Below are 27,025 nucleotides of genomic sequence, written 5' to 3' on the forward strand. Positions count from 1 at the left end.
ATATCTATCTATAATATATATACATATATAAGTGAGAGTTGGACTATGAAGAAAGCTGAGCACCGAAGAATTGACACTTTTGAACTGTGGTGTTGGAGAAGACTCTTGAGAGTCCCCTGGACAGCAAGGAGATCCAACCAGTCCATCCTAAAGGAAATCAGTCCTGAATATGCATTGGAAGGACTGATGTTGAAGGTGAAACTCCAATACTTTGGCCACCTCATGCGAAGAGCTGACTCATTGGAAAAGACACTGATGCTGGGAAAGATTGAAGGCAGGAGCAGAAAGGGATAACAGAGGATGAGATGGTTGGATGGCATCACCGACCCAATGGACATGAGTTTGAGTAAATTCCAGGAGTTGGTGATGGACAGGGAGGCCTGGCGTGCTGCAGTCCATGGGGTCACAAATAGTCGGACACACTGAGTGACTGAACTGAACTGAACACATATATATTTCTTCTTTTTTGGACTTCCTTTCCGTTTAGGTCATCACAGAGCATTGAGTAGAGTTCCCTGTGCTACACAGTAGGTTCTCAATTAGTTATCTAGTTTATACATAGTATCAATGGTGTGTATATGTCAATCCCAATCTCCCAATTCATCCCACCCCATCCCCCTTCCCCTCTTGGTATTCATACATCTGTTTTCTCCATCTATGTCACTATTTCTGCTTTGCAAGTAAGATAATCTGTACCATTCTCTAGATTCCCCTTATATGCATTAATCTATATTTGTTTTTCTCTTTCTGACTTGCTTCACTCTTAGTCACTAGTACGCGTCTCTGCATTTTCGTGCTTTTTTTGGTGGTTGAAATGGCCCTAAACATAGTGCTCCAGTGCCATCTAGTGTTCGTAAGTGCAAAAAGGCTGGGTCGTGCCTTACAGAGAAAATACCTGTGATGGATAAGCTTTGTTCAGGCACAGGTTACAGTGGTATTGGCTGTGAGTGAGTTCAGTGTTAATGAATCAGCAATGTATATTAAATAAGGTGACCTGAAACAGAAATACAAACAAAACCAGAGGCTGATAGGAACCTAGCTCCTCCGCATTACCCCAGGAGCAGTGGTTCAGGGTTCACAGATTCGGTGAATAAAGAGTTGACTGTACCCAGGCCGAGCTCTAAAGCTTGCTCTATTTACCACATCAGGAGGATGAGACTCAGAGTTGGTACCTCCGTCCTCTTACCTGTTTCATGAATGAAGGAAACTGTAGCCTGGAAGCCTCTGAAGTTCGCGTTTTCATTGGACTGGAAGCTGATGGACATTACCCTGGTGACGCTCACCACGGGGGTGGGGACAACAAAGCCACACAGCCGAGCTGGTTCAAGCCCAGCCCAGGCACGACCGGATCAAGGGCCCAGCAAATAGACATGGCAGTGGATAGAAGAAAAAAGATTGTCCTTCAGGTAACTGTTAAGAAATAAACTTTTCCGGTGGATGTCACAATTCATCTTCAAAATGGAAAAGGCATACTGCTTCTTTGTACTACATATTTAACCCTGCTAACATTTCAATTCTGTTTGTCTCCCAAATACCCCCATTGGGAATGCCACTAGGAGAGCTGATTCCAGCCACAGGGCTTATTTCAATGGCACTTTCCCCTCTGACCCCTAGTCTACGTGGGCCTTCCATTCAAATGGTTCTCTGATTTTCCCTGAAGCTCTCCCCACCCTCGCTCCATGCCTCCCCCCACAACTGGGGAGAAGGAGGAGAGGTGATGAGAGCACAGGGAAGGATGGAGATGATGCAGGGAAAGGAACACTGAGCCACATCCTGTTTATTCCCTAAAAGGATTCCCAAGAGGGACCAGATCCAGATGCAAACTGGAGGTTCCCAGGGAACACAAACCTATTTCTTTGTTTTTTAAAATTTATTTATTTTTTTAATTGAAGGATAATTGCTTTCCAGAATTTTGTTGTTTTATGTCACACCTCAACATGAATCAGCCACAGGTAGGCATATATCCCTTCCCTTTTGAACCTCCCTTCCATCCCCTCCCCATCCCACCCCTCTAGATTGATACAGAGCCCCTGCACAAACCTATTTCTTTCTTCCTTTCTACATCCCTGTGCACGCTCACATAGTCGGAAGTGCAGTCTCCATTTTCTTCTATTTTTAGGTCCTGAAATGAAAGCTGAGAAGGCTCCACTTTACATTTAGAGTTGACAATATGAATACATTAACTGATTTTGATCAAGCAGAAGAATTTCAGTTGTTCAGCTTGCTCTGGAGCAAGATGAGAAAGGTAATGGGCATTCGTGAATGAGTTATATTACTTAGGAAAAGATGCTAAACCACAGGCTCCCAAACCTCTCGAAACATGTAAGCACCCCACTATGGGCCAAATGTAAGGGTGGGAAAACGCGCAAATATTTGAGCTCCCCAGCTGCCTCCTTAGAGGAGCAAAGAAACTTCAAAGAACAATGTTCAAGCAATCTGATATCCCTAACCAATTGAGTTTAAAGAGAGGAGCAGTGGGAGATAGAAATGATGGGGTAGCAGTCTAGATTTTATACACGCATGTGACGGGGATTCAATGGATTCTAAACACTCGGCAAAAGACACAGAGGCCTGTATGTCTGGGACAAAAATGGAGCCAAATGATGATTCATGGTCACAAGACATGGGATCAAGGAGACATGTCAGAAATAGGATTCACTCAAACATTTCTTAAATCCTTCCTGGAATTCTTTCTGGAAACAGATACTTTCAGTTACTCTGACCATTCTGTCTTATGGAAAGAGGTTTTAAAAAAGGAGGAAAATTACATAAATCTTTTTTAAACCAGAAATTTCCCACACAGGGGATCTATAATCCCTATAATAAATAAAGAAAGTTAAAAATATTTTTTAAAGTGAGGGGGTTGCAGAGGCTGAGATGGTTAGTTAGCATCACTGACTCAGTGAACACGAGTCTGAGCAAACTCCAGGAGATAGTGAAGGACAGGGAAGACTGCTGTGCTGCAGTCCATGGGGCTGCAAAAAGTTGGACATGACTTAGCGACTGAGCAATAACAACAAACCTGTTTTGTTTAATATCAATAATATTTAAAATTTAGAATTTAAAATGTTCAAAGTTGGTGAACAGGACATGCAGAGCCATAAAACTTATGATGAATAATAAAAATAGACTCTTTTCCCTTTGAGTCAAATGGTGTGCACATAGTCATGACCCGTCACAGCAACTTACAAATGGCTGTCTCAAATGGGTCCTGCAGGGTGATGCTGCCGCTGGCGGATGTGAGCGCAGCTTTTCACTGACGCGGCACTCAGCATACTGGCTGCACAGGTGTTTTTGAATCACTTCTAGCTCTTGTATGTTTAGACTTTCAACTAAATTTTGTCTTCTTCCTCTTTTTGGAAATATGCTCACACTTCATCTTTTCTCCTCGGTCACTATAAGGTGGTAGTGGTCTAGTTACTAAGTCATGTCTGACTCTTGCGACCCCATGGACTGTAGCCTGCCAGGCTCCTCTGTCCAGGGGATTCTCCAGGCAACAATACTGGAGTGGGTTGCCATGCCCTTCTCCAGGGGATCTTCCCAACCCAGGGATCGAACCCGGGTCTCCTGCATTGTAGGCAGATTCTTTACCAACTGAGCTACGAGGGAAGCCCTGCCACCACATAGCTTCCCTTAATCTCACTGCTTCTTGAACTGTCTGCCTGACTCCGCTTGGGTTTCAGGAACTTTTAGAAAGACAACAGCTATATTTGCCTTACTTCCTCTGTGTCTTCTCACATTTAAAACCTGTGTGATTTCATTCTACTACTGACATCTGACCTCACCTGACCTTTCAGATGCCACCACCTCTACCTCCTTTCAATTGTCCATCTCAATTATTCTACCTTCTTTATGAGGGGTGACGTGGGGACTGGATAATGCGCTCAGTCCTCCTTATGTTTTAAAAAAGTTCTGTCTTTTTACTTTGTTAACATTTAAATGCACGTTTGAAAAGAACAAAAGGTTTCAGAGCTGTACAATGGTTTCTCTGTGGAAGGAAGAGAGAAAAGAGGGAAGGAGATCAAGATATATCAAGAGAAGAGGTGGTGGAGGGAGGGAGGGAGATGAAGGAGAGCCAAGGAAGGGAGGAGTCCTCCTTCTCTTCAAATTCTAACTTTGTGTGGGAAATTCAAGCTATTAGCCATACCTCTTTCTTTGTTTTGTTTTTTGTTTTAAAAGCTCTCTTCTCTGGACTGTCATAACACTGCACCAATTTGGTTTTTCCTAGGTCAGATCTTTTTTTTTTTTTGGCCTCAAATATACAAGAACTTCTAGGTCTTGTTCACCCTTGCTGCTTCCCCATTGTTTTATAATCTACTTTGTCTCCTTCATATACTTTCTTGCTTTCAATAATTAAAGAGAAAATGTTCTAAGTAAATGCTAATTCCACCCTTCCCCTGACTGCAGCACCATCTTCCTGAAGGCATGTCTGCAGACAGCGCACTAGTGTTAAGTGAACAAGCATGCAAACAGAAGGCTGAAACACCACCGCCGAAGGCTGAATACTTTCTGTATCCTGACATTTAAAGCCCTCCACACCTTGATCTCAGCCTCGCCTTCTGTCACCCCTCCTGCAACACATTATGCTAGTCCCTGAACCTGTTCTGCTCTGCACTTTTGTTATCTACGTCCCACAGCATGTTTGGTAACAGTTTAATTAATAAGGAAGAAATACTTATTTCTTGAAAGGACTAGACATTGATGGAACAAGTTAACCTGGTACAAAGGTAAAGGCAGCTTTTCAACAAAAAGTAAAGTGCACAGTTGCCTCTGCAACTCAAAAATGACAAAAAGTAAAGTGCACAGTTGGACAAAATGGCAAAAAGTAAAGAACACAGTTGCCTCTGATCTAAAAAATGAAAGAATGATCTCTGTTCGTTTCCAAGGCAAACCATTCAATTTCACAGTAATCCAAGTCTATGCCCCAACCAGTAATGCTGAAGAAGCTGAGTTGAATGGTTCTATGAAGACCTACAAGACCTTTTAGAACTAACTCCCCAAAAAGACATCCTTCTCATTATAGGGGACTGGAATGCAAAAGTAGGAAGTCAAGAGATACCTGGAGTAACAGGCAAATTTGGCCTTGGAGTACAAAATGAAGCAGGGCAAAGGCTAACAGGGTTTTGCCAAGAGAACACATTGGTCATGGCAAACACCCTCTTCCAAAAACACAAGAGAAGACTCTACACATGGACATCATCAGATGGCCAACACCAAAATCAGATTGATTATATTCTTTGCAGCCAAAGATGGAGAAGCTCTATACAGTCAGCAAAAATAAGACCAGGAGCTGACTGTGGCCCAGATCATGAACTGCTTATTGCAAAATTCAGATTTAAATTGAAGAAAGTGGGGAAAACCACTAGACCATTCAGGTATGACCTAAATCAAATCCCTTATGATTTTACAGTGGAAGTGAGAAATAGATTCAAGGGATTAGATCTGATAGAGTGCCTGAAGATCTATGGACGGAGGTTCGTGACATTGTACAGGAGACAAGGATCAAGACCATCCCCAAGGAAAAGAAAAGAAAAAGGCAAAATTGTTGTCTGAGGAGGCCTTAGAAATAGCTGTGAAAAGAAGAGACGTGAAAGGCAAAGGAGAAAAGGAAAAAAATACCCATTTGAGTGCAGAGTTCCAAAGAACAGCAAGGAGAGATAAGAAAGCCTTCCTCAGCGATCAATGCAAAGAAATAGAGGTAAACAATAGAATGGGAAAGACTAGAGATCTCTTCAAGAAAATTAGAGATACCAAGGGAAGATTTCATGCAAAGATGGGCACAATAAAGGACAGAAATGGTATGGATCTAACAGAAGCAGAAGATATTAAGAAGAGGTAGAAAGAATACACAAAAGAACTATACAAAAAAAGATCTTTATGACCCAGATAACCACGATGGTGTGATCACTCACCTAGAGTCAGACATCGTGGAATGTGAAGTCAAGTGGGCCTTAGGAAGCATCACTACGAACAAAGCTAGTGGAGGTGATGGAATTCCAGTTGAGCTATTTCAAATCCTGGAAGATGATGCTGTGAAAGTGCTGCACTCAATAAACCAGGAAAATTTGGAAAACTCAGCAGTGGCCACAGGACTGGATCCCAAAGAAAGGCAATGCCAAAGAATGTTCAAACTATCACACAATTGCACTCATCTCACATGCTAGTAAAGTAATGCTCAAAATTCTCCAAGCCAGACTTCAACAGTACATGAACAATGAAGTTCCAGATGTTTAAGCTGGATTTAGAAAAGGCAGAGGAACCAGAGATCAAATTGCCAACATCCTTTGGCTCATTAAAAAAGCAAGAGAATTCCAGAAAAACATCTATTTCTGCTTTATTGACTATGCTAAAGCTTTTGACTGTGTGGATCACAACAAACTGGAAATTTCTTGAAGAGATGGCAATACCAGACCACTTGACCTGCCTCCTGAGAAATCTGTATGCAGGTCAAGAAGCAACAGTTAGAACTGGACATGGAACACCAAACTGGTTCCAGATTGGGAAAGGAGTATACAAGGCTGTATATTGTCACCCTGCTTATTTAAATTTTTTGCAAAGTACACCATGGGAAATGCTGGGCTGGAAGAAGCACAAGCTGGAATCAAGATTGCCACAAGAAATATCAGTAACCTCAGATATGCAGATGATACCATGTTTATGGCAGAAAGCGAAGAACTAAAGAGCCTCTTGATGAAATTGAAAGAGGAGAGTGACAAAGTTGGCTTAAAACTCAACATTCTAAAAGACAAAAAAAGAAAGGAAAAAAAAGAAAAAAAAAGAGAAACAACAACAACAAAACTCAACATTCAGAAAACTAAGATCATGGCATCTGGTCCCATCACTTCATGGCAAATAGATGGGGAAACAATGGAAACAGTGAGAAACTATTTTGAGGGGCTCCAAAATCACTGCAGATGGTGACTGCAACCATGAAATTGAAAGACGCTTGCTCCTTTGAAGAAAAACTATGACCAACCTAGATAGCATATTCAAAAGCAGAGACATTACTTTGCCAACAAAGGTCGGTCTAATCAAGGCTATGGTTTTTCCCGTGATCATGTATGGATGTGAGAGTTGGACTATGAAGAAAGCTGAGCGCCAAAGAATTGATGCTTTTGAACTGTGGTGTTGGAGAAGACTCTTGAGAGTCCCTTGGACTGCAAGGAGATCCAGCGAGTCAATCCTAATGGAAATCAGTCCTGAATATTCTTTAGAAGGACTGATGCTGAAGCTGAAACTTCAATACTCTGGTCACCTGGTGTGAAGAACTGACATTTGAAAAGACCCTGATGATGGGAAAGATTGAAGGCAAGAGGAGAAGGGGGTGACAGAGGACGAGATAATTGGATGGCATCACCGATGAACACAAGTTTGAGTCAGCTCCGGGAGTTGGTGATGGACAGAGAAGCAGCTGTGCTGCAGTTTATGAGGTGGCAAAGAGTCGGAGACGACTGAGCGACTGAACTGAACTGAAAGCGCACAGTTGCCATCTAGTGGCAAGTGTGGGTAGTTGCAGGACAGAATACGCCGGTCTGATACCAAGTATTTATCAAGAGATTTGTGTGCCAGGTGCTAGGTTCTAGGTACAAGGAATACAGCAGCAAATGCATCAGATAAAAGCCTCTGCCCTCATGGTGTCCATGTAAGCGATTCTGTGGAGATCCACAGCCAAGTAAGGGTACCTTAACTAGATAATGTTTGGGGGCTTGAAAGACCCAGTTGCAGCTGGCCATGTTGCTGTAGTCTTCAGGATAGTGAGGACTCTGTATGAGGCCTTCTTCAAACAGGATCGTTAAGGAGTCACAGCCAGAATCTGCAATACAAAGGAGAAGGTCCAAGCAGTGGCATCACCGTGGACAGAGGGGACCTCTTTGTTCTCACCCTTGTGTGCCCCACGAAAGATGCCTGAACTGGCTCTTCAGGCAGAGCCATCAAGAAGGGGGAGGTCTGTGCACTGGTTCTGGAGAAGTCATCAAGCTCTCTTGGCTCATGTGGGTGGGCAACAAGCATGCATTTGCAAGACTGCACGAAGAGCCCCCGTACCCCGTGTCTCACTGACCTAGGGCTCTTCTTTGCTGTGGAGCTCAGTGGGCCTTGGTGGTTTCCCCACCCATCATCTAATTCCTATGGGGCCTCAACTTCTGCAAAAGGTCAGCATAGTGTATGATAAGAGTAAACAGTTTTACCAGGAAGGTAGTTTGGTTTAACAGCTTTATAGGTGAGATTGAACCCAACAGCATTATCTGTGTTATCAGAGATGAAGCTCAGCCTTATAGCGTTGGAGCCAACAAGAACTGATGAAGCCAGTCTCTCTCCACAGAATTTCGCTGCAAAATAAGAAAGGAGAGTCTTTGCTCAGAGCCTAGAAAACAGCACCCATTAAAAGACTTACAGGTTCCTGAACATTCATGAGAGGGCAGGCTTGTCTGAATCAGGGCTTCTCAACCTTGGCACTACTGATGTTCTGAACTGGAACGTTCTGTGTGTTCAGGCTGTTCTGCACATTGTAGGATGTTTTGCGGCATCCTGGCTGCAAAATTGTTTTGCAACGTTCCCTCTAGTTGTGACCACCAAAAATTGCTCCTGAGACATTGTTAAAGGTCTCCTGGGGGAAAGCGGGGACGGACCATACCATCTCTAGTTTAGAACCACAGGAATGCGCCTCCATTTCTGTTTCTTACATAAGTAACTTTTGTCTCCGACTTGTGGTTATCTGTTGCTGTCTTCCTTCTGAGCTGGATGAGGCAGGTAAAGGTTATTTTCATGCTCAGGAGAGCAGCATTCTGCCCGAGAGGCCCTGAGAGGCACAGCTGTAGATCTGCATTTTACTCCCGATGGGTACCAGGTCTGGCAAATGAGTCTAGGAAGCCTGGTTCCATGGGAAGCAAAGGCAGTAAGTGAAATGCACTGTGGCCTTCCAGCCCTCACACAGGCTCAGATTGCGTTCCTTTCCACCATCAATTCTAAGTCTCAACAGTGGAGACAGGAAGTGTGCTGTTTATAAATGCCTTGGGGCTAGACATATTATAACCAGGCCCCGTTAAGTAATAGCATAGTGTCCATTTGACAATGTGAAAATCCACTCACCAATAAGTGTGTCTTCTAAAGAATATATCGACAGGTAATTATGGTCACAAGACTCTGCATCAAAGTGGGAAAAACTGAGGAGCACATGCATTTCCTCTGGTACCAACAGGGTCCAGGCACACTGTCTGCAGGTAGACACATTGAGAGGGTATTATTTTCAGGTAGAAAGTGGCTGTCACAGTCCAATGAGTGGGGCAGAGTCAAACTGGAGGTGGGACAAAGGAATGGATAAAGAAGATACAGTACATATTTTTGATGGAGTATTACTCAGCCATTGAAAAGAATGAAATAATGCCATTTGCAGCAATGTGGATGGACCCAGAGATTGTCATACTGAGTGAAGTCAGAGAAGAATATTGTATGGCATCCCTTATATGTGGAATCTAAAAAGAAATGATACAAATGAACTTATTTACAAAACAGATTCACAGACTTAGAGAACAAACTTATGGTTGCTGGGTGGTGGGGGGAGAATGGAGGAGAGGGATAGTTAGGGAGTTTGGGATGGACATGTACACACTGCTAAGTTTAAAATGAATAACCAAGAAGATCTTACTATATAAGCACAGGGAACTCTGTTCAATGTTATGTGGCAGCCTAGATGAGAAGGGAGTTTGGGGGACAATGGATACATGTATACGTATGGCTGAGTCCCTTTGCTGTCCACCTGAAATGATCACAGCATTAGTAATTGGCTCTATTCCGATATAAAACAAGTTAAAAAAAAAAACTGGAGGTGGGAGTTGGGGCAGGGGTGGCAGTGGGGGCTACTCACTGCTTGCTCTCATAATATAGGAAGGGGCTTTCTGGGAAGTGCAGCTCCCCCTCCGATGCTCTGACCACACGGTCCTGCTCACTGCATGTGGCTGGGAGGGAAAGCCATGAGAATTAGGACTAACAGTGATGGCTAGCCGCAGTAGCCCTCTCCCTCCAGAATACATGCAGACACTGGGACCCCTTGCCTCTTCTTCATGCACGCTTCCTTTCTCCATGAAATCTTTTCCTGTCTTGGCTTCTGTGACACTTTATTCTTTTTTTGTTCCTTGTAGATTTTGCTTAACTTTGAGATTCTATGATTTCTTCTCCTTTACTATTCTTTCTCTGACCCCAGAAATCCACTCTGCAGATGCAGGTATTTCCTAGGTTTTGTTCTGAGTTTTCATTTCTCTCTACATGAGCCTTCTGACCTAGTTCATTCACACTCTCAGTTTTAATTATTATGTCTACCTAAACTTCTGATTTTTCAACCCCCTCATAGGTCTCTTCCTCTTAAACTTGCTGCTGCTGTTGCTGCTAAGTCACCTCAGTCATGTCCAACTCTGTGTGACCCCATAGACGGCAGCCCACCAGGCTCCGCCATCCCTGGGATTCTCAGGCAATAACACTGGAGTGGGTTGCCATTGCCTTCTCCATTGTGTGAAAGTGAAAAGTGAAAGTGAAGTCACTCAGTTGCATCCGACTTGTAGCGACCCCATGGACTGCAGCCTACCAGGCTCCTCCATCCATGGGATTTTCTAGGCAAGAGTACACAAATAGAATTCCTTTGGGTCTTCAAAACTGCATGTACTCCTGATTTGAATACTTTTTGTGTTCTTAGCTTTTCATGCTCAGAGATTTGGTGTCATCCTCCACTCCTTTTTTCTCACCATCCTTAACTTTAGTGACTATCCAGTCCTAGTTCATCCTATTTCTATGCCCCCCTTTTCATTCTGTGGCCATTGCCCTAAATAAAGCCTTATTTTCTTATCTCTTGAACTAATGCATAATCTCATAATTCTACTATGCATTATTTCTCCTCCAGTTTATTCCCTATGTACAGTTCTTATAGCAATTCAGTATAGCTCTAATCTATTTATCTAGTTAGTCAACTCCTATTACTCAATAAAATCTAAATTTTTTTGACTGGTGTTCAAAGTTTCCATAATTTGGTCTCAAGTTATATGTTTAATCTTCTGTCTCATAAAATCCCTCACATATCCTACACTTTAGCTGCTTTGACTTACTGGGTCTCTGCTGCTGCTGCTAAGTCGCTTCAGTCATGTCAGACTCTGTGCGACCCCATTGACAGCAGCCCACCAGGCTCCCCCGACCCTGGGATTCTCCAGGCAAGAACACTGGAGTGGGTTGCCATTTCCTTCTCCAATGCATGAAAGTGAAAAGTGAAAGTGAAGTCGCGCAGTCGTGTCCGACTCTTAGCGACCCCATGGACTGCAGCCCACCAGGCTCCTCCATCCATGGGATTTTCCAGGCAAGATTACACCCTAAATTTTCCTATCTTCATCTTTTAGTACCCATCTTCTGATAAGAATGATTCCTTGAGCTGGAATATTTTTCTTTACCTGTATCCCATCCCCACCTGACAAAATTTTATTCATCCTTTATTCTCTAAGGTTCAGGTTAAAAGATGTCTGTGCTCCAAAGCCTCCCGTGTCTTTTTGTCTTTTTCCAGCTAGAAGCAGCCATTCTCTCCACTGAGCTCTCAGGGTACTCTTTTCCCACTTTGCTCTTTGGAGTTGGTTCCACAGGCTCACAGAACTGCTGAGCTAAAGATGCCTTTGAGACCATCTGGTCCAAACTGCTTCCTTTTCGGATAAGGAGACTCAGGTTCAGAGGCAGAAAGGAGCTTGCGCCAAATCAGAGTGAATTCACTGAAGACTTGCAATGTAACCCTGGGGTGGCTTCCCTGTGCTTTCTGAACAAGCTGAGCTCAGAAACCTGACCACTATCCACTTCACCTCCTCCCTCATGTCTGAGATCCAAACTGAGAATTTGACAACTGTTTGTTGACTTGAGCTGGAGCTCTGGATTGACAAGAAGTGAACTGGGAGGGAGTGTGGGCTCCTGCTGGTGAGGGTGCGCCCTCACTGGCTGGGGATGAATGACCGAGTATGCCCAGTGGTGTTGTCATGCATAGTCAGTATGGAGAACTCTTGCAGAGGAAGACTTCTGATTATAAAGGGAACTGATATTCAGAAATAGTAGAGATTAATTCATGCTCCCAGAAGAGCAGGCGATGAAAAATACCCACCTCTGGAGCTCTTTCTCTGCTTCCCTGGGAAAGAAAAAGAAAGATGGGATTCAAGGTTTGTGGTATCTTGAACAATATTTCAAGAAGTTAGCATCTCCCTGGCCCAAAAGTGCAGAGGTTTTTAAGTCAGTTTGCAACTAATGAAAATATAATCTGTGGAGAGAACAGAAGGGATAAATTGACAAAGCAGCAGAGGAGCCTTTGTGTTTTAAGAAAATGGTTCACTCTCTTTATTAAGTGTGTTCATTGGCTTGGGGATTATGCAAAGCAAGAAGAGGTCATCTGGGCTACCCTTCTAATTTTTCATGAAAAGAAAGGCTGGAGATGGAAATAACGTACCCATAATCACAAAAGAGATGCTGAGGTAGCTATGACTTGAACTGAGGACTCAAATACCTGTGAGTGTTCCATAAACGTGAACACAATCACAAGTTTTTCCTGAACTAGTTTGAATTAACCCCTTTGGGAAGAACATAAGTCCTATCGAGGTTGGAAGCCACCAGTTAAGTTGGATTTGGAGGCAAAAAAATGAAGTTTCAATTAACTCATTGGTCAGTCTAGTAGAAGGATGTATATAGACCTTGGCCTTTTCAGATTTACTGTACCTGGCTCTAGGTCAGGCCTTCTCAGCCACAGCATTATTAACATTTGGGGCTGAATCCTTCTTTGCTGGGTGGGAGTGGGGGTGCTCTCCTGTGCCTTGTAGGATGCTTAGCAGCATCCATGGCCCCCTACCCACTAGACACCAGTGGTTCCTCTCTCTCCTGTTGTGACAACCAAAAATGTCTCCAGTCATTGTCCCCTGAAGGGGCAAAATTCCCCCTGGTTGATAACCACCAACCTATGCTACAGCTTGCTGAATCTTGCTAGCACAGTAAGTGAGAAGTAAGTGGTGGAAACATATCACCAGCTGAGACAGTTTCAATTAAATGCAAATTTGACAAAGTCTAGGATGGATGTACTCATGTTTCATTGAATAGCTGTATGCTGTGTGAATCATAGTTGGTCCTTTTTTTAGACTCAGTAAATACCACAATCCTTATGCGACACACTCAGAATGAAAGCAGAGTCCGTTTGCTCAATGATCTTGACTTGCCTAGACTCTGCTGATGTTCTCTCCTTCCCTAGCTTCTTGACCTTATGTTTTAGCTTGATTACCAATTCGGATGTGTTTGTGGATCCACGAAAGCACTTTAGTAAGATCTGTGAAGATCCCAGGGGATCCTTGATCATCTTTCTGCAGATTGTTTTTCCAGCCTCGACCACAGCCCAAACCCCAGGAAGTCACACCAGCCATAGTCCAAGTCCCTTTCTTATTCCGGCACATGAGGGAACCTCCCGAGTCTCCCTGTAGGGAGAAAAGATCTCTGTTACCATCGTTGTCAGTGTCTATGCCCCACAAAGATGCTGGACAAAGGTCAATAAATTGATCAATGAATTTCTTCGCTTCTAATACTTTGGACTCAAGGACCTGAGAGAACAGGCAAGTACAATTCATATTCGCTCCTGAAATACCACTGGAGTCCACCAAATCCACCTCCTCCTTCCCCATCTGGGGCTTTCATCAGACATCACATTGTTTCCCTCTCCTGTCTCATCCTACAGACTCAGAGAAGTTTTGTCCAGTAGTCATATTGACCTTAGTTCCTGGTTGGCAGGAGGGACGGAGAGAAAGAAAAGCTCCCATTATACACAAACCAGAAATCTCTAAGTAGGAAGGAGCCACCTGTCCTTCAGGCTGGAGAACTCTGAGTTCATTGTTGGCATCATTTTCAATGTTTGGTCTTTTGGAAAGAGCACAAGACCTCCTCTGAAATCACAGTCCTTGCTAAAAACAGGTTGTTTAAACTGTCCCTTTAATTTTGTCTTTTCAAATCAGTTATTTATTGGTAATAAATAACCAAGAGATATCATTGACAGTCACCAAAAAGTTTAGAAACTAGGTATTTGATAACATACACACATTGGAAATATCATTATGATGTCACTAATAATTATGAATACTTTTGATATTTTAAACAGATTTATACTCTTTCTGGAGCCTGAAGCTTTTTCTTTTTTTGAACTTTTTATCTTGTATTGAGGTATGAAAGTGAAAGTCACTCAGTGTGTCCGACTCTTTGGACCCCATGGACTATACAGTGACTAGTCATGGAATTCTCCAGGCCAGAGTACTGGAGTGAGTAGCCTTTCCCTTCTCCAGGGAATCTTTCCAACCCAGGGATCAAACCCAGGTCGCTGATTAAACATGCTGTGATAATTTCAGGTGAACAGTGAAGGAAATTGTCCCTTTATTTTGACTTGACCTCCCTTCTCACTCCTGATCCTTCTTCCCAGAGTCTAGTCTTTCCTATAGCCTTATTTCAGCCTCTCATCTGATGACAAATCTGAGGGAAGCTCTGTCTGGGACCTGTCAGCCCGACCACTCCCACCTACCTGACATGCATCTCTTCCTCCATCTGGGAAGCCTGTGCAGAGAAAGGTCCGCCCACTGATGGGTTTCTCTAGGGTCAACAGAGCTGTAATACACTCATCCTGGGTCAAAATGGGCAGGTTCACTTCCTGCAAGACTTGCGGAGAGATGCCATCTAGAAAACACAGAACCCCAGCAGGGTACTCTTTCACCTCCCTGCATTGAAGATGCCCCATTCAGGCTTGTGTCTTTTGGAAAGATTTGAATTTTTAAGTACAATGTGGCATTCTCTATTTTTAAAAATGTTTACACATGGTCTTTTACAAATAGGTTAAAAATTCTATTTTCTGATTACCTACCAGAAAGTTCTGATATCAGATTAAGAGCAGAATACGGAAGTTCTTACTTTCACTCAAGCGGCCCCAGCCTGCGGTTGTACAAATGAATCCAGGCTTAAATCGTTCCCCTGGCTCTGGAAGACACATGGGCCCCACAAACTGATCTGAAGAAAAAGAGCAAGGCAGGGCTCGTTTCATTCATGGGGGAGAGACACCACAAGCCACTCACCAGTGGGCATCTAGGTGGATCCCCCAAGGCCTTGTGATGTCTCTGGCACCTCCAGGGGTCTCTTATCAAAGAAAGACAGACTCTTTCTTGACTCCACTTAATTGTATCTCTAAAGTCACAAGCAAAATGAGTTTCAGGTAGGGGAACCCCACCTTGATTTTCTGTCTCAAAGTCCATGATCCAGAAATTTTGGGCACATGCTACATAATTTATACTTTAGTAACTGTGCTATGGAACAGAAGTTCTGGAGAACATGGGGTGGACAATTCAGAGTAAACTTCAAATGTTTACCAAAACGGAAAGCTCCAGCCATCTTCAAAAGAGCGATATCATAATCCATTGGTTTCTTGGTAGAGAAGTGTGGGTGTATGATGATGGTCTCAATGGTGAGGGTTTGCTCTCCTGGCTCCACATATCTCAAGTCATATTCACCAGCAGTAACATTGAAAGTTGATACAGTATTTCTATGAGGAGGAAAGAGTAAAAGGGATGGATTTCACTGAAGCTGAGTACAGTTGTAATGGTTGACAAACTGACCTCTTCAAAATGAGCTGGATGGAGAATGCATGTGTGCAGCTACTGAACAGAAAAATGATTCCAAATGTAGAGGTTCCCAGTGTGAGTGGGGGACTAGTGAAAGTGGCCTCATGGGGAACTAGTAATAAGATAAACTGAATACTTTGCAATGTTATTTGTTAAGCATCCAAGGGTTTGTGTATACACTGTAATTCAGAGATCTGAAGCTACCCCAGATGGTTGATTTGGTCTCTCTCTTTTTTTAAAATATAAATTTATTTATTTTAATTGAAGGCTAATTACTTTACAATATTGTAGTGGTTTTGCCATACATTGACATGAATCCACCATGGGTGTACATGTGTTCCCCATCCTGAACCCCTCTCCCACCTCCCTCCCCATCCCATCCCTCTGGGTCATCCAAGTGCACCAGCCCCGAGCACCCTGTCTTATGCATCGAACCTGGACTGGCGATTCGTTTCACATATGATAATATACATGTTTCAATGCCATTCTCCCATATCATCCACCCTCACCCTCTCCCACAGAGTCCAAAAGACTGTTCTATACATCTGTGTCTCTTTTGCTGTCTTGCATACAGGGTATCACTGATATCCTTTGGGAGTATTTGGTGATTCTCATCAAGAAGGCTGCTTTAATGCCAGAGATCTAATACATAATGCATACCATGAAAGACATAATAGCATCATAACTCTGATATCCCAGAGAGTATGCACACTCAGAGCTTTGGGACTGATTGCAGTAATGGGAAGAGGGGATCTTCCCTTACTTCCTTCGTGTTTGTATTTTAGAGATCTAACATGGGAAAGACTGAAGACCTATATTACTTCTACCTGCTGCAAAGGTATCTGAAAGGAACTTGACAGCATGCATTGAGGTGGATTAAGACCTTAGGGATCTAGAAGGGGATCTCTGGGGATCCAGAAAAGATGATTTAATACAACATTGGAAAAGGCATCATTTTCTTTTGGCATACTTCCCTAGCATCTTTCTAGCCTAACCACATGCCACACTGCAGTGAAATTATCAGTTGACTCTTCTTTAAACAATCAACTCTCGGAGGGCAGGGTTCACCTCTGAGTCATCTTTGTATCTTTGATAGCTATTAGTGTACAGCTTTAAGGAAATATCCAGGAGATGTTTGCAGACATGAAATGAAAGAGGGAAAATAGGGGGACGCGATCTTGAGTGCTGCTTTATGCGTATCAAGAACACTGGCAACAATAGAACATTTGGAGCACACAAGAGAATGGATAAAAATGGAAATTGTTAAAGTTCAGAGAACCAGGATCAATAGGAAGGAAGACACAGAAGCCTTCTTCATGTTTTATTGGCCTCCTTTTGTTTTCTTTTATTCATTTATTAAGATGCATAATGAGCTGGATGGTTTTTTCATTGGAATTTAAGAAAACTAGGGGAGAACTTTCACAAATCTATCTTTGTGATGCTTTTTTTTCTCACTTGGATATTATTCTTTATTAATCCAGTCATTTTAAATATCAAAGTATTCACTCCTATAAGGAATGCATGTTTTCTATCAAGTTTAGAGCCCTTGACAAGGTCTTTGAGCCCTATGTATATTATGCAACCAGCATGTCTTCCCTTAAGCAATCATTGCACCATCCCATATTTTAAGAGAGTTATTGCTGCTGATTCCCAGGAAGAAGAAAGGTAATCTGACCTTTATCAATCGGCTGGACTTTCCTTACCTGTTTGCAACGCAGTGAGCAGCCGTGATCACCCACTGTGGAGAGATGATGGTCCCACCACAGACATGCTTCTGCCTTTGTTTCAGAGACACCTGAGTTACAAAGACCTTAAATGGGAGCAAGTTAATGCCCTGGGATCCCCCCAGATCTGGAGACTGAGCATATTCTGAAAAAGAGACCCAGATATCTTACTCATAAATATCAGAAATCATGAACTGTGAAGGGGTAGACCAAGCACACTATAGTTCAGAAAGAAGGGCAAAGCCAGACTCAGAATATTCCCACCCCTGGTCCACAAGAGAGGTAGTTCACTGGAGGCTTTAGCAAGCTGGTAGCAAAAATTAGGGTTATTTATTTATATGATAATGCTCAGCCAGTCTGTTACTCTAACAATGTGAATGATATCTGTGAATGGAGAGAGAGAGAGAGGGACATAAGATACAGCATAGACCAGATGAAAAAGTCTGGGATAAAGACAAAGGTGAGGGCTAAGGGAGTCTTCCAAAGTCTGTTCCAATTCCTCTAGGTATCCCAGAGAAATAGTTTGGATTTATTGCTTTCTTAACAGTCTAACTATTTAACCTTTACAATTTCTTCAATCTTATTTTTAGATCAATCTCTGCAGTAAATTTTTTTTTTTTTGCTTTTTTTTAAAAAATTAATTTTATTTTATTTTTAAACCTTACATAATTAGTTTTGCCAAATATCAAAATGAATCCACCACAGGTATACATGTGTTCCCCATCCTGAACCCTCCTCCCTCCTCCCTCCCCATACCATCCCTCTGGGTCATCCCAGTGCACCAGCCCCAAGCATCCAGCATCGTGCATTGAACCTGGACTGGCATCTCGTTTCATACATGACATTTCACATGTTTCAATGCCATTCTCCCAAATCTTCCCACCCTCTCCCTCTCCCTATCATATCCTATCCTGCTCATGATACTTGGCTTGACTCCAACATGACTTAGAGGGTACAATAAATACTTTTACTTCCATTGTTGGAATTAGAAAAAAGCAATTTTTTAGAATTGTCTCCTTTTTGATCAAAATTTTTTCTATGAGCAATTAAAACAAATAGTACAGAGAAAAGGCTAAGAATAGAATAAAGCACAAGTAAGTAAAAGTCTGTGAATCTGTGACTATGATTTAAATGTGAACTTCTGAAATGACTGGCCAACTAATTGACCAAGTAAGAAACTGATAAACCAACTCTTCAACCAAATAATTAATTCATCAGTTAATCAAATAACAATGATTCAGCCATTCCATCACCCACTGAACAAAAATTCAATCAACCAATCGTTGCTAAATATCCACTGATAAAAGTTAATATGACTGACTCAGAGAAGTGAAAATAAAAAACTATCTCTCTACTTACAAAATGAAGAGACAAGATGGGTCCCAGGGTAAAGAAAATTGGGAGACTTTCAAAGATGATAAATGAGAAAACCATAGTCTAGGGGCAGAAGCAGAAACTTGTTTCTATAGGCACAGAAGGACCAGGAAATTACATTGACACAGAATTCTGAGGACACCAACTGTATACTAAGGAGACTAACTATATACTATAAACTCTTGATTGTTCTCTGAAGGGCCCTATGGTATAGGTATGAACCTTACACCCCAAACATAAAGTAGACCCATGGATATGACACCTTTGACTTCCCTCATCATCTTTAACGATAACAAGATAGGTATATTTTAAATATGTTTATTGAATCAGAAAATTATTTTTTAAATTACAAATTTGAAGCGGGATTTTTGTCTTAGGGACTGAAAGTTTGGGATGGCATTTCTAAATTTTGGAGTCAGAGAATAGTGCTTGTAACTATTCTGAACACATCTTTTCTAGAAGTCAACTAACGAACATCAGGAGGCTCTTGGATCCTTGTACACACTCATGAGATCTCTGGTGATGAACTAAGCAGAACGGAGCATACTGATGAGTAGCATGGGATTCTGAGAGATCCAATTGAGGCAGCTCATAATCCCACCAGAGAAGGTTTCCTGAGACTCACCTGCCAAGGGTAGGAACCCTTTGCCACTTGCCTTCCCCCAACGATGCGACTGAAAATGTTCAGGTAATTCAAAGGCTGTGACTTCACTGGACTCTGCCCACAAGTGGAAACTGGGGAGGGCAAAGACAAAAATTTGGAGATTAGATAGCTCTTAGTTCTGAGGTATACAGGAAACTCTTCCGAGCAAGAAATACTGGAAGACATAGAGCAGGTAGAAATAGTACAAAATGGCTTTAAATTACTTGTGGGATTTACTGTGATTTGCAGTATAAGCAATTGTTCAGCTTTTTCACATAGAACCTGCATATTGTGAAGATCTACGTTTCAGATATGAAGATTTAGGGCCTTAGAGGTAGATCTCCACCAGGTTAGCACGAATGCAGTCCCCTTTTGATTCTAAGCCATTTGGCCCCTTACAGGCTCCTCAGAGCGCTCTGTGCTTCTGTGTCACTTATTACATTCCATTGTGGTTATTCTTTCAAATCCACTAGACTGATGCCCAGATGTTGCTCAATTAATTGGTTGAATGGGTGATACTACAATTTGCCTTAAACTTTTTAAAAAAGTAATTTTATTTATTTATGTATTTCTTTGGCTGTGCTGGGTCTTTGCTGCTCTGTGGGCTTTTCTCTAGTTGCGACAAGCGGGGCACTGTATCTCTGGTTGCAGTGCACAGACTTCTCATTGCAATGGTTCTCTTGTTGTGGAGCACGGGCTCTAGGGCTTGCAGGCTTCAGTAGCTGGGGCACATGGGCTCAGTGGTTGTGTCTTCCAGACTCCGGAGCAGAGGCTCAGTAGATGTGGTGCATGGGCCTAGTTGCTCCATGGCCTGTGGGATCTTCCTGGATCAGGGATCAAATCCATGTCTCCTGTATTGGCAGGCAGATTCTTTACCACTGAGCCACCAGAGAAGCCCCTGTAGTCTGCCTTTCACTGTATTTGTGTTAGCATCTTTCCCTCTGCTTGACCCAGGAGATGAAGTCTCTGATCATGGTCAGTAGTGCCTGGCACAGTCAAATATTAGATTTAATTCTAAGAGTGGAAAGTAACAGATTGTTTAATGATAGTGGACTAGAAAGGAGACGGTACGTTAATTCACATACTAGAATGGTGTTAGGGTAGAAGGGTTACTGCTGCTGCCGCTAAGTTGCTTCAATCGTGTCCGACCGACTCTGTGCGACCCCAGAGATGGTAGCCCACCAGGCTTCGCCATCCCTGGGATTCTCCAGGCAAGAACACTGGAGTGGGTTGCCATTTCCTTCTCCAATGCATGAAAGTGAAAAGTGAAAGTGAAGTCGCTCAGTCGTGTCCGACTCTTTTCGACCCCATGGACTGCAGCCTACAAGGCTCCTCCAGCCTTGGGATTCTCCAGGCAAGAGTACTGGAGTGGGTTCCCATTGCCTTCTCTGGAGAAGGATTACTAGGTAATGGGAAAAAGAACCCTTTCCTTTTTATGGAAAAAACATTTTATCCTTGAAAAATCTGCATTTAGTTACTCTCAAATGTTTGTTCTGCCTTTTTTTGTTTGTTTTATTTTGGACTCCTCAGCTAAGAGATGGACTAGATTAAGATGCTTAAAATGCATTGTTAATTTTTAGTTTGCCTAATTATCGGTGACATCAAATTTTTCAAATTTATTTACTAGTAACTAGTGTTTATTTTTCCATGTATTGAAGTTTTATATCTTTGCTCCTATTTCTACTTGGTTGTTTATGCTTTTACCTTTTTGTGATGGAAAAGTGAAAATCTCTCCAAAAGTAGAGAGAACAGTATAAGTGAACCTCCATGTACTTATCATTCTGCTTGGTAATCAGGGAAGATCCACCTTCTGTCCCTACTGCAGGTCATTCTTCTCCACATGTTCTCTTGGAAGGCCTGAATGCCCTGCCTCACATTTGCCCCACTTCTTTACCTAGTTGAATCCTCTAATCCCTATTCTTCAGCTTGGAGATCACTTCAATTGAGGCGTCTTTCTTGATTTCCTCAAACTGTCTTAAGTGTCTCTCCTGTGTAAAACCCTTTCCTCTCCCTTTTTATAGTTTTCACCATGAAATAGTGGGATAGAAAATTCTTTTCCTGTATCCTCATTTACTATGAAAATGAAAAAAATCTGTTTTATTCATCTCTGTATTTCCAACACTTAGCACATTCCTAGCATACAGTGGACACTTAGAAAAATTGGAAGGATGGACAAATGACTTTTCTTGAGAAAATATCTGTGAAAGCATAGCTATTTAGATCAATATGTTAAAATATCCAAAACTTTTTCAAATAGCTTCTCATTTAATTTCCATTCTCTGACTATAAATCAAGCACTATTATCCCCACAGTACAGATGGGAAAATGAAGAATCAAAGAGATGCACAGTTAATTAATGACAAAGCACGGATGTAACCCTGTCTTTTGATTCTGAATCCAGAGCAGGCATAATGCTGAATCAAAAGCTTATTTTCTAGCTGTTTCAGTTAACTGAATCATAAATACCTTTGTATACATAACATTTAGTATTTCCTGAACCCATTGAAGGAAAAATAAAAAAATACGATGATTCTTGAAGTACAAATCTGACTATGAAGAAGATTGCCAAGAACTGTTCTTAGCTTATGTTACTTGAAGAAAAAAACATCATTTATATACAAAATATACTGCAGTAAACAGGCTTCACACCTTCTATTTATAGCAGTATATTGTATAAAGTACAGTAAGTGCAAGTTGCTCAGTTGTGTCTGACTCTTTGTGACTCTATGGACTATACGCTCCGTGGAATTCTCCAGGCCAAAATACTGGAGTGGGTAGCCTTTCCCTTCTCCAAGGGATCTTCCCAATCCAGGGATTGAACCCAGGTCTCCTGCATTGCAGGTGGATTCTTTACCAGCTGAGCCACCAGGGAAGACCAAACTACAGTAAAAAGTATAATTTTTTAAAAGATTACAAATGCTTCCAAATTTATGCTCATTTCTCGAATTTGTTCCATTAAAGGAGATGGGATTGTAGAATGTGTTCAAATAAATGAATAATTCCAGTCTTTTCCAGATCAGTGCAACTTATCCAAGTTGTATTTTGTATTCCATAAATTTTCTATTCACTTTAATATGATGATTGCAGGCTGCTGCTGCTGCTGCTAAGTTGCTTCAGTCATGTCTGACTCTGTGCGACCCCATAGACGGCAGCCCACCAGGCTCCCCTGTCCCTGGGATTCTCCAGGCAATAACACTGGAGTGGGTTGCCATTTCCTTCTCCAATGATGATTGCAGGAGAGAAGTCCAAATTAATTACATGAAATCTAATTAGATCTCCAGAATATATTTGCTTCTCCTGTTCTCCCAAAGGAATATGGAGTGAAACTGTAATACCCACTGCCAGCAAAGGTTATTTCTTCAAAGATAGTGATAGACTTCCTAGAACTTACCTTTGGGGAGAGAGAGAGTTGCAGATTTACTCTGTTCCAAAAAGATTATTCCAAATAGTAAAATGAGCTTCTTCTTGCTTATATGCATTTTGAAACTCAGAATTTTTCCCTGAAATTTTAGAGAGACTGAAGAGAACCAAAATAGAAAGCTTTGTGAGAGCAGAAATATACCAACTTAAAAGAAGGTTACTCATTAACCAAGACATGAGGCATTCAACCATGTCCAAATGATGTTTCTGAATGTGGTTTCTTGCAAAGATCTTTGAAAGATGTGGGGAGTCAACCACAGAAGCATAGTCTTGATCAAGCAATAGTACATGTCCCTTTACACCCACATCAATTCATTGCTTCCCCCAGAGTTTATCTGGCAAGCCAAGAGGTTGGTGACTTAAGGCTTCCATTTGCAAACAGTACTTGCTTCTTAGGACAGGTTACCATGTTCTACAAGAGGATTGAATATCAAAGTTGTCCTCATTTGCAATGATAGACTCTCCTACATGCTTGCAAATAACCTATCAGAATATCCTGAAACATCTGTCTTTCTCTTGTTTTCCAAATGTAAATGGATGGTTATAGCCATGTGTTAGAGGAAAGATAATTTGGTAGCACACTCAGGAAATCAATTTAGGATACTATTCATTGAGGTATTGGTGAACTGCATTCTTTCACCATTTTTTGAATTTGTGGAAGGCAAAATTAAATTACCTTGATTTCTATACCTGGTAGATGATGTGGCACAGGGAGGAAGCTCTGATTATACCTGTCTTCCTTTTCCTTGGCTGAGTTTTTGGGATGCAGTCACTGTGTAAGAGGCACCTGTGGATTGGCCAATGCCCTATGTGACCACATAGCAATATGAAAAATTTTCTATCAACTCTTACAAATTACCTGCCCAAAACAGAAATGTCAAACTAGAAGTCTCTTTCATGTGCCAACTTATACCCCTCTACAAAATAAGTCTATAAAAATATAACACAGACAACTAATACACATGCAAACAAAGACGTTTTAAAACCTAAAGTTTGTGAGACCTGCAAATTTAGGGAAGAGTCAAGACTTCCTTATGAAAAGAAGGATACTCGAACATCATTTGAGGCTTTATCCACAAACAGAAAGAAAATAATATTTTCAAAGAGCTGAGGATTAACCTAGAGTTTTATGCCCAACTAAGTGATGCTTTAAGAATAAGAGTAAAATAAAGATATTTTTTGGGGGAAAAGAAAACCACTTAAGAGGGTTTAATATCAGCAATCATTGATAAGAGATCCAATAAATGAAGAAAGTATATCAGAAGAAACTAAGTCCAGAAGGAAGGAGAGAGATGTAAGAGGCCATGATGAATAAAGAAAAAAATATCTATAATATATATAAAATAAATATAAAAAGTATAAAGAAAAATATAAAAATATAAATATATATATAAATATAACCAAGCACAAAGTAACAATAGTAATGACTAATCTGAAATTATAGGGTGAAGTTTTCTGGTTGTATATCCTATGTATATTCACCCCTTTTTTCTTGGTAATAGAACCCTGATTTTGTTGGGTTCTTCAAAGTGCCTAATTTAAACACAAAACAAATGACATTTTCCAGCTTCCTCTGTATATGAACAGGCCTTGTTACTGAGCTCTTTTTGTTGACTTAGGGTTCAAGGGATACTCTAAAAAAGTTTAGATGGACTCAGCTGACATAAATCTTTTGGCTCTGGACTTCTCCCCTTCCTCCTTCCTGAAAAATGAACAAAATGGTCAAAGCTGGAGCAATCATTCTGTGGCCCCAAAGCAAGGTAAGGATCACTGAGTGAAAAGACAGAAGTCTAGGAACCTAATACATTGTAGAGTTGATGTATCAACTTTCTCATTATGTGCAAAGATATAACCTGTACCATACGTCCTGTTGTTAATTTTTAGTTTGCCTAATTATTGGTGACATCAAATATTTCAGATGTATTTAGTGGTAATTAGTATTTGTTTTTCCAGTTATTATAGTTTTGTATCCCCTGCTCATATTTCTACTTGATTGTTTATCCTTTTAACTTTTTGTGTTAAATCTCTTTAACAGAAGAGAGAATAGTGTAACAAACCTCCATGTACCTATCACTTTTCTTCAACAATAACTTATATTTGGCCCATTTTATATCTTTTACAACTCTATAATTTTATATGTATTTTTGAAGTATAGTTGACTCACTATACTATATTAGTTTCAGATGTACAACACAGTGATTAAAATTTTTATAGGTTATGCTCCATTTAAAGTTACTATAAAATATCGGTTATATTGCTTGTGCTGCACAATATATCCTTCTAGTTTATTTTATACATAGTAGCTGTACCCCTAAATTCCCTATCATGCCCCTTCTATTTTCCCTTTCCCCACTAGTAACCACTAGTTTATTCTTCATATCTGTGGGTCTGTTTCTGTTTTGTGATATTCATTTATTTTTTAGATTCCACATATAAGTGATAACACACAGTATTTGTCTTTCTCTGTCTGGCTTATTTCACTAAGCATCAGTTCAGTTCAGTTCAGTCACTCAGTCGTGTCCGAATCTTTGTGACCCCATGAATCACAGCACACCAGGCCTCCCTGTCCATCACCAACTCCCAGAGTTCACTCAAACTCATGAACGTCAAGTCGGTGATGCCATCCAGCCATCTCATCCTCTGTCGTCCCCTTCTCCTCCTGCCCCCAATCCCTCCTAGCATTGGGGTCTTTTCCAATGAGTCAGCTCTTTGCACGAGGTGGCCAAAGTATTGGAGTTTCAGCCTCAGCATCAGTCTTTCCAATGAACACCCAGGACTGGTTTCCTTTAGGATGGACTGGTTGGATCTCCTTGCAATCTAAGGGACTCTCAAGAGTCTTCTCCAACACCACAGTTCAAAAGCATCAATTCTTCGGCGCTCAGCTTTCTTCACAGTCCAACTCTCACATCCACACATGACCACTGGAAAAACCATAGCCTTGACTAGATGGACCTTTGTTGGCAAAGTAGTCTCTGCTTTTCAATATGCTGTCTAGGTTGGTCATAACTTTCCTTCCAAGGAGTGTTTTTTAATTTCATGACTGCAGTCACCATCTGCAGTGATGTTAGAGCCCCCCAGAATAAAGTCTGACACTGTTTCCACTGTTTCCCCATCTATTTCCCATGAAGTGATGGGACCAGATGCCATGATCTTAGTTTTCTGAATGTTGAGCTTTAAGCCAACTTTTTCACTCTCCACTTTCACTTTCATCAAGAGGCTTTTTAGTTCCTCTTCACTTTCTGCCATAAGGGTGGTGTCATCTGCATATCTGAGGTTATTGATATTTCTCCCGGCAATCTTGATTCCAGCTTGTGCTTCTTCCAGCCCAGCGTTTCTCATGATGTACTCTGCATAGAAGTTAAATAAGCAGGGTGACAATATACAGCCTTGACGTACTCCTTTTCCTATTTGGAACCAGTCTGTTGTTCCATGTCCAGTTCTAACTGTTGCTTCCTGACCTGCATATAGGTTTCTCAAGAGGCAGGTCAGGTGGTCTGGTATTCCCATCTCTTTCAGAATTTTCCACAGTTTATTGCGATCCACACAGTCAAAGGCTTTGGCATAGTCAATAAAGCAGAAATAGATGTCTTTCTGGAACTCTTTTGCTTTTTCCATGATCCAGCAGATGTCGGCAATTTGATGTCTGGTTCCTCTGCCTTTTCTAAAACCAGCTTGAACATCTGGAAGTTCACGGTTCACGTATTACTGAAGCCTGGCTTGGAGAATTTTGAGCATTACTTTACTAGCATGTGAGATGGGTGCAATTGTGCAGTAGTTTGATCATTCTTTGGCATTGCCCATCCTCCAAGTCCATTCATATAGTTGCAAATGGCAAAATTTATTTTTTTATGGCTAAGTAATATTTCATAGTATATATATATACCACTTCTTCTTTATCCATTCACCTACTGATGGGCACTTAGATTGCTTCCATATCTTGGCTGTTGTAAATACTGCTGCTGTGAACACTGGGATTCATGTACCTTTGTGAGTTAGTATTTTCATTTTCTTTGGACATATACCCAGGAGTGGAATTGCTGGATCATAGAGTAGTTCTATTTTTAGTTTTTATAGAAACCTCCAAACTATTTCCACTGTAAATTGACTGCACCAATTTACATTCCCTCCAACAAAGGCTTCCTTTCTCCACATCCTTGCTGCAATTTGTTAAGAGTGGTCTTTTTGACTATATCCATTCTGACAGATATGAGGTCTTGATTTGAATT

At 41.4% G+C, this 27,025-nt stretch overlaps 1 protein-coding gene and 1 long non-coding RNA gene across 2 annotated transcripts; one reads left to right on the forward strand and one right to left on the reverse strand.

Moving 5' to 3' along the window:
• Window positions 1-1,113: 1,113 nt before the first annotated feature.
• On the reverse strand, window positions 1,114-23,112 carry OVCH2 (ovochymase 2). Its single transcript, XM_027563193.1, has 14 exons — window positions 22,771-23,112; window positions 19,362-19,471; window positions 17,342-17,433; window positions 15,387-15,559; window positions 14,935-15,030; window positions 14,552-14,703; window positions 13,266-13,463; window positions 12,116-12,131; window positions 9,863-9,953; window positions 9,088-9,212; window positions 8,187-8,327; window positions 7,683-7,813; window positions 2,041-2,134; window positions 1,114-1,318 (listed from the first exon to the last, which is right to left on the reverse strand). The coding sequence occupies exons 1-14, from the start codon at window positions 22,856-22,858 to the stop codon at window positions 1,137-1,139; spliced, it is 1,689 nt and encodes a 562-aa protein (XP_027418994.1). The 5' UTR covers window positions 22,859-23,112; the 3' UTR covers window positions 1,114-1,136.
• LOC113905636 lies at window positions 1,312-19,376 on the forward strand. The gene is made up of 3 exons (XR_003514696.1): window positions 1,312-1,406; window positions 2,120-2,245; window positions 19,196-19,376. It is a non-coding gene; the product is annotated as an uncharacterized LOC113905636 (long non-coding RNA).
• Window positions 23,113-27,025: the final 3,913 nt, after the last annotated feature.

This window comes from Bos indicus x Bos taurus, chromosome 15, assembly GCF_003369695.1.
Source record: "Bos indicus x Bos taurus breed Angus x Brahman F1 hybrid chromosome 15, Bos_hybrid_MaternalHap_v2.0, whole genome shotgun sequence".
In the NCBI taxonomy this organism is placed as follows: domain Eukaryota; kingdom Metazoa; phylum Chordata; class Mammalia; order Artiodactyla; family Bovidae; genus Bos; species Bos indicus x Bos taurus.

Coding starts and splice junctions, on each gene's coding strand:
- OVCH2 (XM_027563193.1), bottom strand. CDS start 22,858: ATGCATATAAGCAAGAAGAAGCTCATTTTACTATTTGGAATAATCTTT. Junction 9,213..9,862: donor CTATATTATGAGAGCAAGCA/GTGAGTAGCCCC, acceptor GTCTACCTGCAG/ACAGTGTGCCTGGACCCTGT. Junction 1,319..2,040: donor AGAAAGGAAGAAAGAAATAG/GTTTGTGCAGGG, acceptor GGCTTGAACCAG/CTCGGCTGTGTGGCTTTGTT.